General features: G+C 34.1%; 1 protein-coding gene across 1 annotated transcript; it reads right to left on the bottom strand.

Moving 5' to 3' along the window:
* Positions 1-971: 971 nt before the first annotated feature.
* LOC123890667 (10 kDa chaperonin, mitochondrial-like) lies at positions 972-4,430 on the bottom strand. Its single transcript, XM_045940322.1, has 3 exons — positions 4,226-4,430; positions 2,736-2,875; positions 972-1,280 (listed from the first exon to the last, which is right to left on the bottom strand). Exons 1-3 carry the CDS (start codon positions 4,328-4,330, stop codon positions 1,232-1,234), a joined length of 294 nt encoding a protein of 97 aa, XP_045796278.1. The 5' UTR covers positions 4,331-4,430; the 3' UTR covers positions 972-1,231.
* Between the last annotated feature and the right edge of the window lie 12,778 nt (positions 4,431-17,208).

Raw genomic sequence — 17,208 nt, forward strand, 5'->3', positions numbered from 1 at the left:
CGACCCGGCCGGTTCACCGGTTTTTTCCGGTTCGATGCAGGTCCATCCGATTTTTTTGCCGGTTCGTGTTTCATGCTTGACCGGACCGGATCCGGTTCACCGTCCGACCGGGCAGTCCGGTGCGGTTTTAACAAAATTGGTTTAATGATTAATTTTGCTATAACAATATTGAGTTTGTACTATGTTTCTCTTTTGTAGCTCCATTAAATATTGATGGTCATAAATGTGTTGAGGATCTTTCAGCCTTCTTTGCTATATCTTGATGGTCATGAATTTGCCGAGGACCTTTCACTTTCAACCTTCTTTGCTATATCGAGGACACGAGACTATTCTCTATGATGTAACTTGAAGATGTTTAGGAGTGATGTGTCATTTTATTTTTAATGTTTATGATGATTTTGTTTTGATACTATTTTTGTCAAGGTTGAATATTGATGTTAGAAAAAATGTGAATTGTGATAAGGAATTTCTTGGTCTATAATTGATGGATCATGGTCCAGGAGGGACCCGGCAGCGTCTACATATCGGCCGAAATGGAAAATATCTCGTATGCTTCCGCTGTTGGTAGTTTAATGTATGCTCAAGTTTGCACTCATCCCGATATTGTTTTTGCAGTCAATTCTTTAGGGAGATACTTTGAGCAAACCCAGGTTTGGGTCATTGAAAAGCCGGAAGTAGACTTTTAATTATTCAATTTTCTCAAATTGTTATTAGTGTCATTACAGTGTCCGTGTTTCCGTGTTTGTGCTTTATAAATTTCCATAAGTTATTCAAAATACTTACAGAAAGTCGTTTTATTACGCACCAATTTGATAATTTCAAAAACCCCTAAACCCAATGACAACTACATATTTTAAAAGATAAGCACAAGAGGAATAGTTGCAGCTATATGGTATATTTGAAAGTGCATGATATATCATTTTTATTCAATAAAACCAAACTTAACTTTAGAATATTTAAATCCAAAACAATTAAGCCAACAGAATGCTTTTAAATAAGCCACTGAACAAGGCCATAAAATGTAACAAAGGTAATTTGCAACCTTCAAAACAGTTTTTCCCGGTAGTTGCATAAAAATATCATTCTTGATTGTTTAACTAAATTTAAAAGATATGTTTTGCATCATAACAAAATGTAGATTGATACAGCAGAAAGAAACTGCTCAAATGTAGCAAAACACCTAGCATATAAATTGATACAGCAAGGCTCAGATCCGCCGATGACTTCAACATCAATCATGCAGTGTCCCCAATATATCATCATCTCTATACAAAAAGTACCTACACAAAAAGCAATATGATCAAATTAGGCCAGAATTCAGAAGAATAGAAAAAACCACTCATTGCAATCGAGAATCAAGATGAATAGCCGACTACTTAATCATCACATTTAGTTTATTCACATAGCGAACTGTATAGCATTATGATTATAAACTTTGTCAAAAAGAAGGATCGCACAAGTAAAACATGGAATTTATTTGGTGGCCGAGAGAGGATGCATCATGCAGTTCAATTCAATGTCTGATACATTTCCAAATTTACCAAGTTCCCAAACTATGAAAATATTCAAAAGTTCAAAATATAGAAGAAACAATTTTGCAATTTTACATTTTATAGGGATTGAAAGGAATTTCAAATTCTTAATTTTGAGGTGGTATTGCTGATTTCCTTAATTTACTTTTAATAACATACCTCAAAATCATTTCATTATGAAAACCTCCACATCCATTTTCCAAACAAAGTAATTTACATTGAAAATTTTGAATTACCCTCTAAATTACATAAACTCATTAAAATTCCTCATCCAAAAACACCATTATGCATTTCTGAGAGACTAAATTCGACTTTTGGTTGTAACATGCATAAATAGTAAATTACTGCATTCTACATTTTTGTGTTCCCTAAACAAATAACTGCCTCATATACATGACATTGTTTTTTCCTACATTTTACATTGCTTATCAGCACATGCAGAGCACTTAAAATTAATCTAATAGCTCAACAAGTATATAAGTAAGAAGGTCCAACTTTATTGAATGAAATGATTAATTTATAAACTTTGATGCAAATGATTTTCCTCTTTAGTACAAAACTACTAAAATAAACTGAATAAAGATAGAGTTTTGCACTCAGCTTCATACTTGAAGCTCTGTGTACAGATATGAGGCACAGACCTCAACACGGATACTAACATGTTGACACTGATAAAATTTTCAGAAAATGACTTAGTTCAATGTAATCACTTGTGTGTCGGTGTCGGACACTGACATGTCAGACATCAGGACACATCTTCGTGCTACAGTGGTGTACAACATACATAAGAAACAACAGAGAGCAAATTCCAAACAATGACTTGCAATATCAGGCATTCCATTTCCTCTATAAATAAGGTCTAGCTTTGTTTTAATGGCTCAGAAAGAAGTCAGCATTCATCAGCAACCTAAACATGAAGGGTTAAACTAGGTAGCAAGAAAATAAATACTCTAGGCATCATGTGGGTAAAACTATCAAAGTTACATTTATGTCATCGACAGAAGCACTTTCATGGCGAATTATAGTTCCTCAATTGACTAGTCAAATTGAATTTCCATAATCAGCTTCAAGACGATTACAAATTAGAGTGCAAATAAGTTAAAACAAAGAGAAAGGGTCCAACAGATCAATCATGGTGAGAAGATATTAAGAATGGTTAAGTTTGAGGATTGCGAGAAATTAAAAAAGTAAATATATACATACTCTTTGTTATCAAGCTTCACTTCAGTTCCTCCATATTCAGGTAAGAGAACAGTGTCACCTTCCTTTACGGCCACAGGAAGGAGTTTCCCATCCTTACCATGAAGGCCAGGGCCAACAGCAACAACTTTTCCAGAATTCAGCTAAAGCAACATGAGAGTAATTAATTACTAGTTCATCGATGTACTTCAACAAAGCACGGATGCAACATAAAAATACAAGGTTACAATAATAAACTAACTCCAATGAGTCTAATGATAATGAACCATAAACTTGAAAAATACTCTGAACAATCAAATTCAATTCAAATCTTAAACATTTTGGAGCTAAAAACTAAAACAAGTAGAAAAACAAACATAACTCAAAGTTCAAACTCCTATTTTTGAAACCCTAGAAGATAAAAGCTCGAGAAAATGTTTACTAAGAATTAAGATAGATAATCAATTTAGCTGGGAAAATTTACCAAAAAAGCCCACCCTTCTTAATTTGTTCTACCTCGCATTGTGAAATGCAGTTGCAAACTCGCATCTCGTTTTTTCATTTGGCTATTATATTAGAGTAGGATAACACACACACACAAACACATTTAGGGTCCGTTTGGATTAGCTTATTTTTGAGCTTATGTGAAACAACTTATGCAAATAAATAAGTTTTTATGTATTATTATAAGCTTTTTAAGATAGTTTATGAGAAAACAATTTATAAAGATTCAATTTTTCTCGGTGAAAATTAATGAATTAACATAAAAGTTTATTTATTTGTATAAGCTATTTTCATAAGGTAAAAAATAAGCCAAATCCAAACAGACCATTAATAGCTACTGGAAATTCACTATGACAATTAATCTACAAGAACCGGATTATAGACAGTATTAAAAAAAAACAAGCATTTGTAAGGTAGCTACATTTCATCACAAACAAGGCATAGACTCTGTTTGGCAAAGCAAATAGGATAAACTAACTTATTTATAGCGAATAACTTATAAACTAGCTTATATATCTTATAGCTAATAAGCTAACTTATTGAATTTGTAGTGTTTGTTAAAATTAGTGGTTGAACTAAATTATAAATACAAATGACATAAAAAAATTATGTTTAATTAATATTTAATTTTTTTCGAGTAAGATGATTGGAGTAAAATTGAAAGAAAAATTATAAGCTATAAACTCATGAGAAAAAATGTTACCAAACAGTCTTTTTTGTCATATGAGATTATCAATTACAAGATCAAAATATGGCATTGCCAAACAAAGCTATAATAGATGAATCATTAAACTAAACTATAACACATATAATTCATGAAACCTAAACATGTGATGAGAATTACGAACATAAACATTAAACTATTTTTCATATTCAATATGTCTCTCTAGATTTGTGGCATAAAGAGAACATATGCAAGATTAAATTTTGAGATGAAGAACGAAGACCCAGAAAGTGGAAATTAAATGGGTACGAATGAATTGGAATAAGAGAAAGAGAATGAAAAAAACCTTGGAGGATTTCTCCGGTAACAAGATGCCAGCGGTGGTTTTTGATGGAGCAACGATTTTCTGAACCAAAACACGATTGAATAGTGGAATCAATCGCTTCGACATTTCGATTCGAGAAAACGACGCAACACTTACACAAGGATGAGATGAGAGAACGAAGAATACGAAATGTTGAAATTTGAGGTCACTTGTTAGGGTTTAGGGTTTATGACTTTATGTTGTCTATTAAATTTTGTTTTTCATTTTTATTATTTTATTTATTGATTTATTTAGACTTATGTGATATCTATTCTAGAATATTCTCACTCAATTTTTTCTATTTATTTTAAGCTTAATTATATATTTGGTCTCTTGTATTTATTTTATATTTTAATTTGATTTCTTATGTTTAAAAAATCTCAAGTTGGTCATTTTAGTCAAAATTTTGTTAAAATTGTCTACGTGGCTAATAGATTTGCGTACGCGGACAACTTAAGAGGGTACTATGTAAAAGTTTTGAAAAAAAATTACATCAAAATTTAACAAAAAGTCGAAAGAAATTAACTTAAAATTTAACGAAAAGGACGAACTTATGTTGAAATCAATAATATAAGGTACCAACTTGAAACTTTTTAAACGTAACAAACCATATTAAAACATAAAATAAATATTAAGGATTAAATGTGCAATTAAGCAGATTTTTTTTATTAATCCTCTGGTTTTTGTGGCCCCGATAATCTAGATTGGCCGCAAGGTAAATAAAGTTTGATAAAAACTTGTTTTCATCAGAAGTTGAACTCGAATTATCTTGAATAATTTATTTTAGGAGCTTATTGATCATTTGAGTTTGATATCTTAGTTTGTTGTAATATAATTTTTTTTCTCCTAGTAAAAATTTAGGGCGAGGGTATCATAAACAATAATATAACGTATAATATAGGGTGAGAGTTGGAAAAAATATATCAAAAGGAATATTAAATATCTATTTGACTGCTCTCGAAGTGGTTGATGGTGAATGTGAAAATCAAATTGAATGTAAAAAATCTAAATCCATACATGGTGACCCTAAGGGGATTAGCAAGGCTGAAACTTACAACATTTGGTTTTAAGACTTGTCTTATAACTATCTATAAAAGAAATAAAGTAAAAATCTCATGTGACTATTGAGTTTGGTGTGAGAATATAAATAGTGGATAATAGCGAAAATCTATTCACAAAGAGCCAACAAATCCTGGAAGATGCTTTGGTACATATTAAAATTTGGGTTGAACACTAATTCGACTATATAAAATCGGTTTATAAGGTAATGACCGTTTGTCACTTATGAATGTATTTTCAAATCATCCCTCATTTAATGTGAGACTTTTAACATATCTTACATCCCTTATAAGATACTACATTCGTCCCTAATTATAAGACATTGTTTGATCACTGGATGTACACCAATGCACAATTTTTATTATTAATATCTTTAATTGTTTATTAGTAAAATTATAAAATTTTAATATTTTAAAAATATTCATCAAAATAAATTGAACAAAATCTTATATACTAATATTTACATTTATATATTATTAAAAAATTACGATCAAAACAAGGTAAATGAATAGTATATTTTTGTCAAACAGAATCTTATAATTAGAGACGGAGGTAGTATTTTATTTAATTTTTATGTAGATAAAATCTTTAATAGGGAAAGGATATATAAGTAAAATAAATTAGAGGTGTAAATATAAATTTACTTACTAGTTATTCATTTAGGTACAGGTGACTCTAGTGACAAGCCCATATTATTATTTTACTAAAGGCACATATTTGTTGAGAATTACTTTTGTCACCCTATCGATTACTCGCGCGCCCTACGCGTTTCCCATTTTACTCTTTCATCACTTAAATAACGGACGTTATAAAGATGAATAATTTTGACGAAAAACAACTGCCGAGATTTTTATAACGTCAGTTACTTAAGTAGCGGACGTTATAAAAATGAGATTTTTGAGGAAAAAACACCCTCCTGTGTAGAATCCGCTACTTAAGTAGCAGACAAGAGTATATTAATAAATCTGTAGGGCGCGTCACAAAATCAGTAAGATGGCAAAAGTAAGTCTCATATTTGTTGGCTGTGAACACTTTTTCACAAATATTGTCACATTGCGGTTTTGTATGTATCATGTATCTAAGGAGAAAATTTCTTTTTGCACTATATCATCCCATTTTTTGTTTTAAATCAAAGGTATTCTCTGCGCGCAACTGTAAAGACTAATTTCCTCGAAGCAATGGGTTGACATCTCCCAACAAATGTTTCTCCATACACACCGGTCAAGGACCGAACCCAAAACCAAATGATTAAGGGGTTAAAATATCTACCACTTGTGTCACTATATTAGTTACACCATCTGATAAGTAGCGGATAATTTATTTTTTCTCAATTTCACATTTTATACATTGGATACTTAAATGTGTATTTTACTTTGTTGATACAAAAAAAAGTATTTTTTTTCGGTAGAAGAAAGTTTAGGGAAAGGTTTCTTGAGATCTGTTTGAATCAAAATTCTAAGCATCAAGAGGTTTCTTATCCAAAATGCTATCTTTTGTCTCAAATTCAATGAAAAATTTATTAGAGTGGTAAAAATAATAGATCAATCATAAAATGCTAGTTAATCTTTTCACTCCACAACTATTGTTGTGTCTGTCTATTGATTAAGTTTTGAATTAGGTTGGATAGGAATAAGTAGGACGAAGAATATAATTCCATTTTTAGTTGAAGAAGGGGTGGAAGAAAAATCATGTACACAAACTTATGTACTTCCATACAAAAATAGTGAATGTCATTTTTATTTAATCGAGTACAAAAAAAATAATTTCTACTATATTTTTATTTTGACTTAATGAAATACAAAGACCAAGGATTAAACCATCCCACTTTGCTACTTGACAAAAGAATCTCACTTTGCTGCTTGACAAAAGAAATACAGAATTTTCATAAACATAATATTGATCTAAAACTTCAGTCTAAACCATGTTTAACTTCTTTTTTTTTTTACGGTAAAAAACTTAATGCATTTCATTAATAATAATAGTTTGGATACATGTTGGAATATCGATAAAAATATGGAAGCTAGCCAACAATGGGGCCACTCTAGCAAGAAAATGAGCAACTTTATTTGTTATCTCCTAATGAATCTAATATGAGAGTTCGCAAGATCGGTAGCTAAAATACGTCTACAATCATTAATTATAGCACTTAACTCAGAGACGTTCACGATACCGCTATAGAGACAATCCACCGCTCTTTTAGAATCCATTTCAATTATGAAGATGTGTTGGGTCATCACGAGGGGGCAGCCGGGGATCATCCACATTAGGCTTAAGAACAACTCTACAAGTGAGTTGAACACCACACTCTTACCCAAAACCTTAAGGTGTTAGGTTTATGGGTCATCTCATATATAAAGTGTTCAACCTCCACTTTTCTAAGCAATGTGGGACTTAACCACTCACACTTGCCACAACAATCTCCCCCTCAAGTGTGAGTCCATCCACTCTTGGATATGCTCCCTCTCAAGCGGAAGCTTTCTTCATCCTACACTTGTACCGCCGTAAGCCACAAGTCACACTGCTCCACGGGACTCGCCGCCTGACCACCTTTGTCAGGAAGACTTTCGATACAAGGAGCCAGTTCAACCCTTCGTCGAACCATCGGCTCTGATACCACTGTTGGGTCATCACGAGGGGGCAGCCGGGGATCATCCACATTAGGCTTAAGAACAACTCTACAAGTGAGTTGAACACCACACTCTTACCCAAAACCTTAAGGTGTTAGGTTTATGGGTCATCTCATATATAAAGTGTTCAACCTCCACTTTTCTAAGCAATGTGGGACTTAACCACTCACACTTGCCACAACAATCTTTGGGTGGGTTCACTCCCCAAGTGGGGCCCACGCCAATTATAAGAAAAAGAAAAAAAAAAAGAAGAAAGAATAAAAGGGGAGGTGTCAGAAGTTAATGGGCTTGGCCCATGGTGGTGTGCCATGTGACATTACGTGAGAAGAAAAATAAGGGTTCTTAATCCCTAAGTTAAGAAACACATATATATGTGTATGGTATATAAATACACAACAACACTGTAGCGAGAGAGAGGGTGATATAACAACACAACAGCAGCCGCAACGTGAGAAAGCTTTGGCAGCAGAGAAGAGATTTTCTTGGTTCCAGGTGATAAAGAGTGTGTAGCAAAGTTACTTTGTTTGTGCTACAACTTTAGTAAGTGGTTTCTATCATCTAGCTAGTTTTTACTAGTTGTTTAAATCTCTCTCTAGGTTGTGTTAATTTACCCACTTGTGTGGAAATTGAGTTGTTGTTTGATTCCACCTTTAGGTGATGATTATTGGTGTTCCTAGTATTTACTAGAAGACTATTTGTGTACCCATTATTGATTTATAGTGGAAGATTTATCTGGCTAGGCCCGTGGTTTTTTATTCTCTCACATTGAGAGGATTTTCCACGTAAAATTCTGGTGTCTGATATTTATTTTACCGTCGTTATTATTTTGCTCCGCTATTGGAATTTTCTGGTTGCCCATTTAATTGCACAGGTGGTTGGGAGAGTTAATTCCGCATTTTAGAGAGACTATTTAGTTTGGTTTTTCCCAACAAAGTGGTATCTAGAGCTTTGGTTGATTTGTTTTGTGCAATTTTAAAATGGAGAAAAATTCAGAGCCGAATATGATTAAGTTGAACTCTTCCAATTACACACTTTGGAAGACTCTCATGGAAGATTGGTTATATACAAAAGATTTGTATGATCCCATTGAGGGTGAAAGTGCTAGATCGAAGGATACTTCAGATACTGACTGGAAGAAGATGAATAGAAAGGCAGTTGCTATTATCAGACAGTGGCTTGATTTAAGTGTGTATCCTCATGTTGAAGCTGAAACGAATGCTCATACAATGTGGAATAAATTGAAAGAATTGTATGAACGGAAAAATGTGCAAAATAAAGCATGTTTGATTCGAAAGCTGGTTAACATGAAGTATAAAGACGGTGAGTCAATGGCAGAGCATATGAGTGTGTTTCAGAACACGGTGAATCAGTTGACAGCTACTGATATTAAGCTGGATGATGAGTTGCAGGCTTTATTATTGCTCAGTTCTTTGCCTGACAACTGGGAAGTTCTTGTTGTGACACTGACAAACTCAGCTCCAAGTGGGAAGCTGGTAATGTCAACGGTTAAAGAAAGCATGCTTAATGAAGAGGCTCGAAGAAAAGAGCGTGGTTTGATTGGTTCTCCTACTCAGTCAGAAGCTCTTGTTTCAGAGTCACGGGGGAGAAGCCAAAGTAAAAATTTCTATAAGCGTGATAAATCTGAGAGTCGCAGCAAGTCAAGAGCCAGAAAAGAATTTACCTGTTTTTATTGTAACAGGGAGGGACATATAAAGAAATATTGTAGATTGCTCAAGAGAGATCAACTAAGGGAAAAAGACGATGATAGTGAGAATGAAAGTGATAAAGACACTTCTGCAGTTTCACATGATAGTACTACCGATGTCTACATTATTTGTGATGATGATGATTCCATAAATCTTGTCAGCCATGATTCAACTTGGATTATTGATTCGGGTGCCTCATACCATGTTACTCCTAGGCGCGATTTCTTCTCATCTTATACCATTGGTGACTTTGGTATGGTAAAAATGGGAAATGAGGGAGTCTGTAAAATTGTTGGTATGGGAGATGTTTGGGTTGAAACTAGTATTGGTTGCAAGCTTCAGTTGAAGAATGTTAGACATGTTCCAGATATCCGTCTCAACTTGATTTCGGTCAAAGCCTTAGATATTGAGGGCTATCACACTTACTTTGGTGGTGGTGGAATATGTAAGATCACCAAAGGTTCTTTAGTGGTAGCAAATGAGCAAAGTCCCACGAGTCTTTACAGGATGCCTGTAAAGTTGTGCAAGGAGGAGGTGAACGCAGTTGAAGATGTATTGACTGATTTGTGGCATACACGCCTTGGTCATCTGAGTCAGAAAGGACTCAACATTCTTGTGAAGAAAAATTTTCTTCCGGTAAAAGGTACACCTTTAAAAACTTGCACTCATTGTTTTTCTGGTAAACAACATAGAGTTTCCTTTCGTAGTTCTGGTCCTCATAGGAGGCAGAATATTTTAGATTTAATTCACACTGATGTTTGCATGATGGATAGTAAATCTCTTGGTGGTGCTTTATATTTTGTTACTTTTATTGACGACCACTCTAGAAAAGTGTGGGCTTTTGTTTTGAAATCTAAAGACCAGGTACTAGGTGCTTTCAAGCAATTCCATGCAAGTGTTGAAAGAGAAACGGGAAGGAAACTGAAGTGTATTCGAGCAGACAATGATGGTGAATACAGAGGTCCATTTGAAGAGTATTGCAAAGAGCATGGTATCAAGCTTGAGAAGACAGTTCCAAAGACTCCTCAACACAACGGAGTTGCAGAGAGAATGAATCGTACCATTAATGAAAGGGTTAGGTGTATGCTCTCTCATGCAAAGTTGTCAAAGGCCTTTTGGGGTGAAGCAATGAAGACTGCAGTGGATTTGATCAACCTTTCTCCTTCTATTCCACTTGATGGTGATGTTCCAAATAGAGTATGGACAGGGAAAGATGTCTCTTATGGTTATTTGAGAGTGTTTGGCTGTAGAGCTTTTGTCCACATTCCAAGAGATGAGAGATCCAAGCTTGACAAGAAATCGAAGCAGTGTTTGTTCATGGGTTATGGTAATGAACAGTTTGGCTACAAATTGTGGGACCCTGTTGATAAGAAAATTATTAGAAGCCGAGATGTGATATTCCTCGAAGACCAGACCATTGAAGATTTTGATAAAGCTGAGAAACAGAAATCTGATGCTAGAAGTTACATTGATGTTGTGCCTAAACCTCCTAGTAGAACACTTGTTGATGGGGGAGATGTACAGGTAGATGATGAGAATGTAACTGATGATCACACACATGATCATGATGACCCAGTTGAAGAGGAGCCTCCTGAGCCATCGGGTGAACCTCTGTTGAGAAGGTCAAGTAGAGAGCGTCAAGTCTCTCAGAGATATCCTCCACATGACTATGTGACGGTCACTGATAATGGAGAGCCAGAGCACTACCAAGAGGCTATTGTAAATGTTGATAAAGAAAAATGGTTGAAGGCCATGCAAGAAGAGATGAATTCCTTGCATGAGAATCACACATTCGAGTTGGTGAAGTTGCCTAAGGGCAAGAGAGCACTCAAGAACAAATGGGTATACAAGATAAAGTCTGAAAGTGATCAATCTCAGCCGAGATACAAAGCAAGATTGGTTGTGAAAGGATTTAATCAGAGAAAAGGTATTGACTTTGAAGAGATTTTCTCACCTGTGGTGAAGATGACTTCTATTCGAGTTGTGCTTGGTTTAGCGGCAAGTTTGAATCTAGAGGTTGAACAACTTGATGTAAAGACGGCGTTCCTTCATGGTGATTTGGAGGAGGAGCTCTATATGGAGCAACCCGAGGGCTTTGAAGTCAAAGGAAAAGAAGAGCTTGTTTGTAGATTGAAGAAAAGTTTATATGGTCTTAAGCAAGCACCACGACAATGGTACAAGAAATTTGATTCATTCATGGAGAAGCATGGATATGATAAAACTACAGCTGACCATTGTGTGTTTGTCAAGAAATTCTCTGATGGTGACTTTATTATTCTTTTGCTATATGTGGATGACATGTTGATTGTTGGCCATGACACTAAGAAGATTCAAAGTTTGAAGAAAGAGTTAAGCATGTCTTTTGCAATGAAAGACTTGGGTCCTGCAAAGCAAATCCTTGGCATGAGAATTTCTCGTGACAGGAAGAATGGTAAGTTATGGTTGTCTCAACACAATTACATTGAGAAGGTGTTAGAGAGGTTTAACATGAGCAAGGCAAAACCTGTGAGTACTCCACTTACTGGTCATCTCAAATTGAGTTCAGAACAATGTCCTACAAGTGAGAAAGACAAAGAAGATATGAAGAAGATTCCTTATGCATCCGCAGTTGGTAGTTTGATGTATGCTATGGTATGCACAAGGCCCGATATTGCTCATGCGGTTGGTGTTGTTAGCAGGTTTCTCTCTAATCCTGGTAAAGACCATTGGCAAGCAGTGAAGTGGATTCTCAGATACCTTAGAGGCACTTCCAAAGTATGTTTATGCTTTGGAGGTGGTGATCCTGTGTTAGATGGCTACACAGATGCAGATATGGCAGGTGATCTTGATTGTAGAAAATCTACTTCTGGTTATATGATGACTTTTGCAGGGGGAGCGGTGTCTTGGCAGTCAAGGTTACAAAAGTGTGTTGCTTTATCAACTACTGAAGCTGAGTATATTGCAGCTACTGAAGCGGCCAAAGAACTTTTGTGGATGAAGAAATTCCTACAAGAGTTAGGCATTGAGCAAGAGAAGTTTATGTTGTTTTGTGACAGTCAGAGTGCTATTCATCTCGGAAAGAATCCGACATTTCATTCCAGGTCAAAGCATATTGAGGTGCGGTATCATTGGATACGAGAAGCATTGGAGATGAAATCGTTTTCACTTGAGAAGATCCATACTGACGAGAATGGTTCAGATATGATGACAAAAACGTTGCCTGTGACGAAGATGATTTGCTGTAGGAAGAAGGCAGGCATGGTAGAACGATCCCTCCCCACTTGAGTCGTGAGGGGGAGATTTGTTGGGTGGGTTCACTCCCCAAGTGGGGCCCACGCCAATTATAAGAAAAAGAAAAAAAAAAAGAAGAAAGAATAAAAGGGGAGGTGTCAGAAGTTAATGGGCTTGGCCCATGGTGGTGTGCCATGTGACATTACGTGAGAAGAAAAATAAGGGTTCTTAATCCCTAAGTTAAGAAACACATATATATGTGTATGGTATATAAATACACAACAACACTGTAGCGAGAGAGAGAGGGTGATATAACAACACAACAGCAGCCGCAACGTGAGAAAGCTTTGGCAGCAGAGAAGAGATTTTCTTGGTTCCAGGTGATAAAGAGTGTGTAGCAAAGTTACTTTGTTTGTGCTACAACTTTAGTAAGTGGTTTCTATCATCTAGCTAGTTTTTACTAGTTGTTTAAATCTCTCTCTAGGTTGTGTTAATTTACCCACTTGTGTGGAAATTGAGTTGTTGTTTGATTCCACCTTTAGGTGATGATTATTGGTGTTCCTAGTATTTACTAGAAGACTATTTGTGTACCCATTATTGATTTATAGTGGAAGATTTATCTGGCTAGGCCCGTGGTTTTTTATTCTCTCACATTGAGAGGATTTTCCACGTAAAATTCTGGTGTCTGATATTTATTTTACCGTCGTTATTATTTTGCTCCGCTATTGGAATTTTCTGGTTGCCCATTTAATTGCACAGGTGGTTGGGAGAGTTAATTCCGCATTTTAGAGAGACTATTTAGTTTGGTTTTTCCCAACAAGATGCAAGTCATTAACCCATTGGAGAGCACTAAGTAGACCCAAAGCTTCACCCAATTCGACATCAATGCAAGGAGCTATCCATTCGGTCTTTGCAAGCACGAAACAACCTTGATCATCACTATATACACATTCCAATACCAACCTTGTTGCGCTGAATTGAAAAAGAGGCATCTACACTGCACTTCTCTTAAGAGGGGGGTGACCATGATAAAGAAGCTTGGTTCTGCTGCATGTTTAACTTATTATTTGTCAAAAAAAAAAAAAAAAAATACTTCGACCTTATTATTATTGATAAAGACCAAACAGTGTTTTACATATCTTAACAATGATTACGTTAATTATTCTAAGCTTAATCAAGTGATTAAAAAGAAATCCAGAGAAAAGTGAAATAAATCACAGACAGGTTGGCTATAATCATAATTATTTTGACCACCTCAAACCTAACTAGGTTTTATTAATGTATTGATATTTTGAGGATTCTCATCATATACCCTATGCCTCAATCATAATTGTTTCATATCTTTTTATAATTACTTTCATAAAACATAATATTAGTATGGCCGTTCAAATAATTTCAAGATTAAAAATTGGGCTTATAATAAAAAGAAATATACAGTATATATTTTTTCTTTTAAATAACGATTTAACTTTTGTCTTTTTTTTTGTATAGTAGTCTAGTAGTTCAAAATTTCACTTAAGGTGGATAAGTGAAATAACCAGGGTTCGAACTTCGTGTTAAACCATAGTCACAACTTAGATTTAACTACTAACTAGTGTTAGAGTTAGCTTAACTAGAGTTAGTTTTCATCTTGTATCAGTTAGTAAGTTTTCTAGATGTTTGTTACAGAACTTGTAATATACATATACTTGTAATAACCATCTTCAAGATTAGTAATCAATTTTCCACTTCTCTAGTTTGTGTTCTTCATGAGTTCTTCTAATGCTTTCACTTCGACCCCCTACATATATAATGCAACGTCTCTACCAACTAAATTAAGTTTACGGGACAACTTTTATCTGTTTTTATTAATAAATAAACGATAAAAAAAAATGCAGTATACGGGACTCAAACCCACAAGTACAAATATGACTTTACACAAATGACACTAGGCTTATAACTACATTCTATTATTTTTTTACACTTAACTAATACTTAAACATTATAAAAAAAATATTTTAAAAATATCTAACAAACCTATAATTTGAGACACCTATTTGTGAAGAACAAATTAATGAGGTTGGTGTGTGCTAATCTTCGGGGGATGAAAATTTGAAATGCTTGTTGTAGGGTGATATGAACCCTTGATGGGAATTTGATCTTTTGTAGGTTTGTTAGTTGTCTTGGATGCATGCAGAATTATGGTGACCAATGTTATAGGTTTTGAGTTTGATCAACAGATTCATTGTAAACTAAAAAAACTAGTAGATTTTAAGGGCTTAAAAGTAGATTTTATGCGGAGATTCAATTCAAGTCTATTGAAATTGAGTCTTTCAATCACATTTTTTGTGAAGCTAATCCAACAAGATACATTTTTGTCAAGCATAATTTGCATATGTCACTAGTCTTAATAGTTTTTTTTTAATATTATCTCCGATTTTTACTTCCTTCGTCTTGTTGGCTAATAGGAACGTTATCGTCTTTCCCATTAATTTTAGTCCTTTTTGTTTGTGTTGACTTAGTCCCCTTTTTGCCAACAAAAAACAATTGTGACTCACTCAATCATGTACTAATGCTTACCAAACAAAAAAATTAAACCATGTTTAAAGCACATAAAGTGAATTGCCAAATTAATGTCGTAAAACTTACCCAATTTATTTAGCACATAATGAGCAGTTATGTTCCAATGATGGTAAGAGAGGGCCAAAAAACTTTGACCGAATATAGCTATAGGTGCAAATAGAGGTTATAGAGCCAAAAAGTAAAAATGTAGCACCAAAAAAAGTGAGAAATTTTTGTTGCTTGCATAGCAAAGAATTCTTTTCTCTAATCATATCGTTTGTACTCATAACGACATTCCCCATCTTTGCCTTTCATCTTTGTTGCAACCCAAAGTTGATGCCACTCAATGACATTCCCAAATCCACATCATCAAACCCTCTTAGCTAGCACCCACAATAAGGTGTTGGTGTGTCTCAATATAGTGTTAAAAAAAATTAGGTAACAACTCTAACTCAAAATTAAACATTAATCATGACACTAATTGACACTAAAAATTAAACTATATGGTACTAGTTAATCATGTAATCCTTCTTCAATTTGAACAAATATGATTGTTCATTATAAACTGAAGTTGACACAAATAGTTGAACCTTTCGCTCATGCCCGTTGTAGTTTAGGTTTAAATTTAGAATTCTCAACTTAATATGTATATGTAAGTTCAGTATAAATCCTTCATATGATTATAGTGATTCTCTCTAACTCTGTATGGGGTGTGTCTCCCCGATCATAATTTTTTAGTATAAAAGAAAAAGGTTATTGTAATTTATCTTAAATGAACACTCCAATACACATTTTTTATTTGGATATGTATCGGTATACCGTGGAGGTGGATAATTTTGATAGATTCACAAATGATATTTATTATAGAAAAATTAATAAATATTATTTATGAATATATCAAAATTATCAACTTCAACAAACATACTATACTGATGTATATATTCAAGTAAGATATATTTACCAATGAATTAACCTTTATCTTAACCTTCCATGCATACACAAGAGATTAGCTTTAAAGGTCTAAATACCAATGCTTGCTTTGAAGAATAAATTTAGAGAACGACAAAACATGCAAATTAGAATAAGCAAAGAATCCATGAGTATAATTACGATTAGATTTTGTCAAATAAAAACAAGTAGCATGCATAATTTCACAATTTTTCTTTCTTTATGCATTTTGATTCCACACTAAAAAAAGGTCATGATATTTCTCCTCTGATTTTCACACATAAAGTTATTATGTACTCATTCTATTGACTTTTTCTACCTTTGTTTTGTGTATCCCTTAAATTAATATATGATCCCTTCCACGTAAGTACACACGCACAACATGATGGTATTTAATCATCTCATATCAACTTATATTGGAAGCTTGTACAATTGTGATTATGAAAGGTAGGAAAATTTTATTTTAGTGGAAAATTTACATTTTAGTTGGTTCATTCCATGCCGTTAATAAATACTCAAAGTTGAAATTCTTAACTATGAAAAGAAAGTCAAAAAAATTATCTACATTTTCACCATTTTGTCAAAAAATTATTTAGAAAATTTTAAAAAATGTAGAAAAATGAAAGTAGGTGCGCACACATAATAACATGATGGGATTTCATATCAACTTCTAATTGAAGCTTGTACAAAGTCATAATGAAAGGGGAAAAGTGTGTCACAAGAGGCATTAATATTTTCTTGTAGTGGGTTTGTATTTGTTTTCTTCAATGGCTCAGGATAATTTACACCAAAAAAAAAGTTTTTAGTGTTTTTTTTTCATCACTAGTACATTAGACCGTCTAATCTAGTTTGGGGGGAGGGGGGGACAATGCTG

The sequence above is a fragment of the Trifolium pratense genome, linkage group LG6, assembly GCF_020283565.1.
Source record: "Trifolium pratense cultivar HEN17-A07 linkage group LG6, ARS_RC_1.1, whole genome shotgun sequence".
NCBI classification, from domain to species: domain Eukaryota; kingdom Viridiplantae; phylum Streptophyta; class Magnoliopsida; order Fabales; family Fabaceae; genus Trifolium; species Trifolium pratense.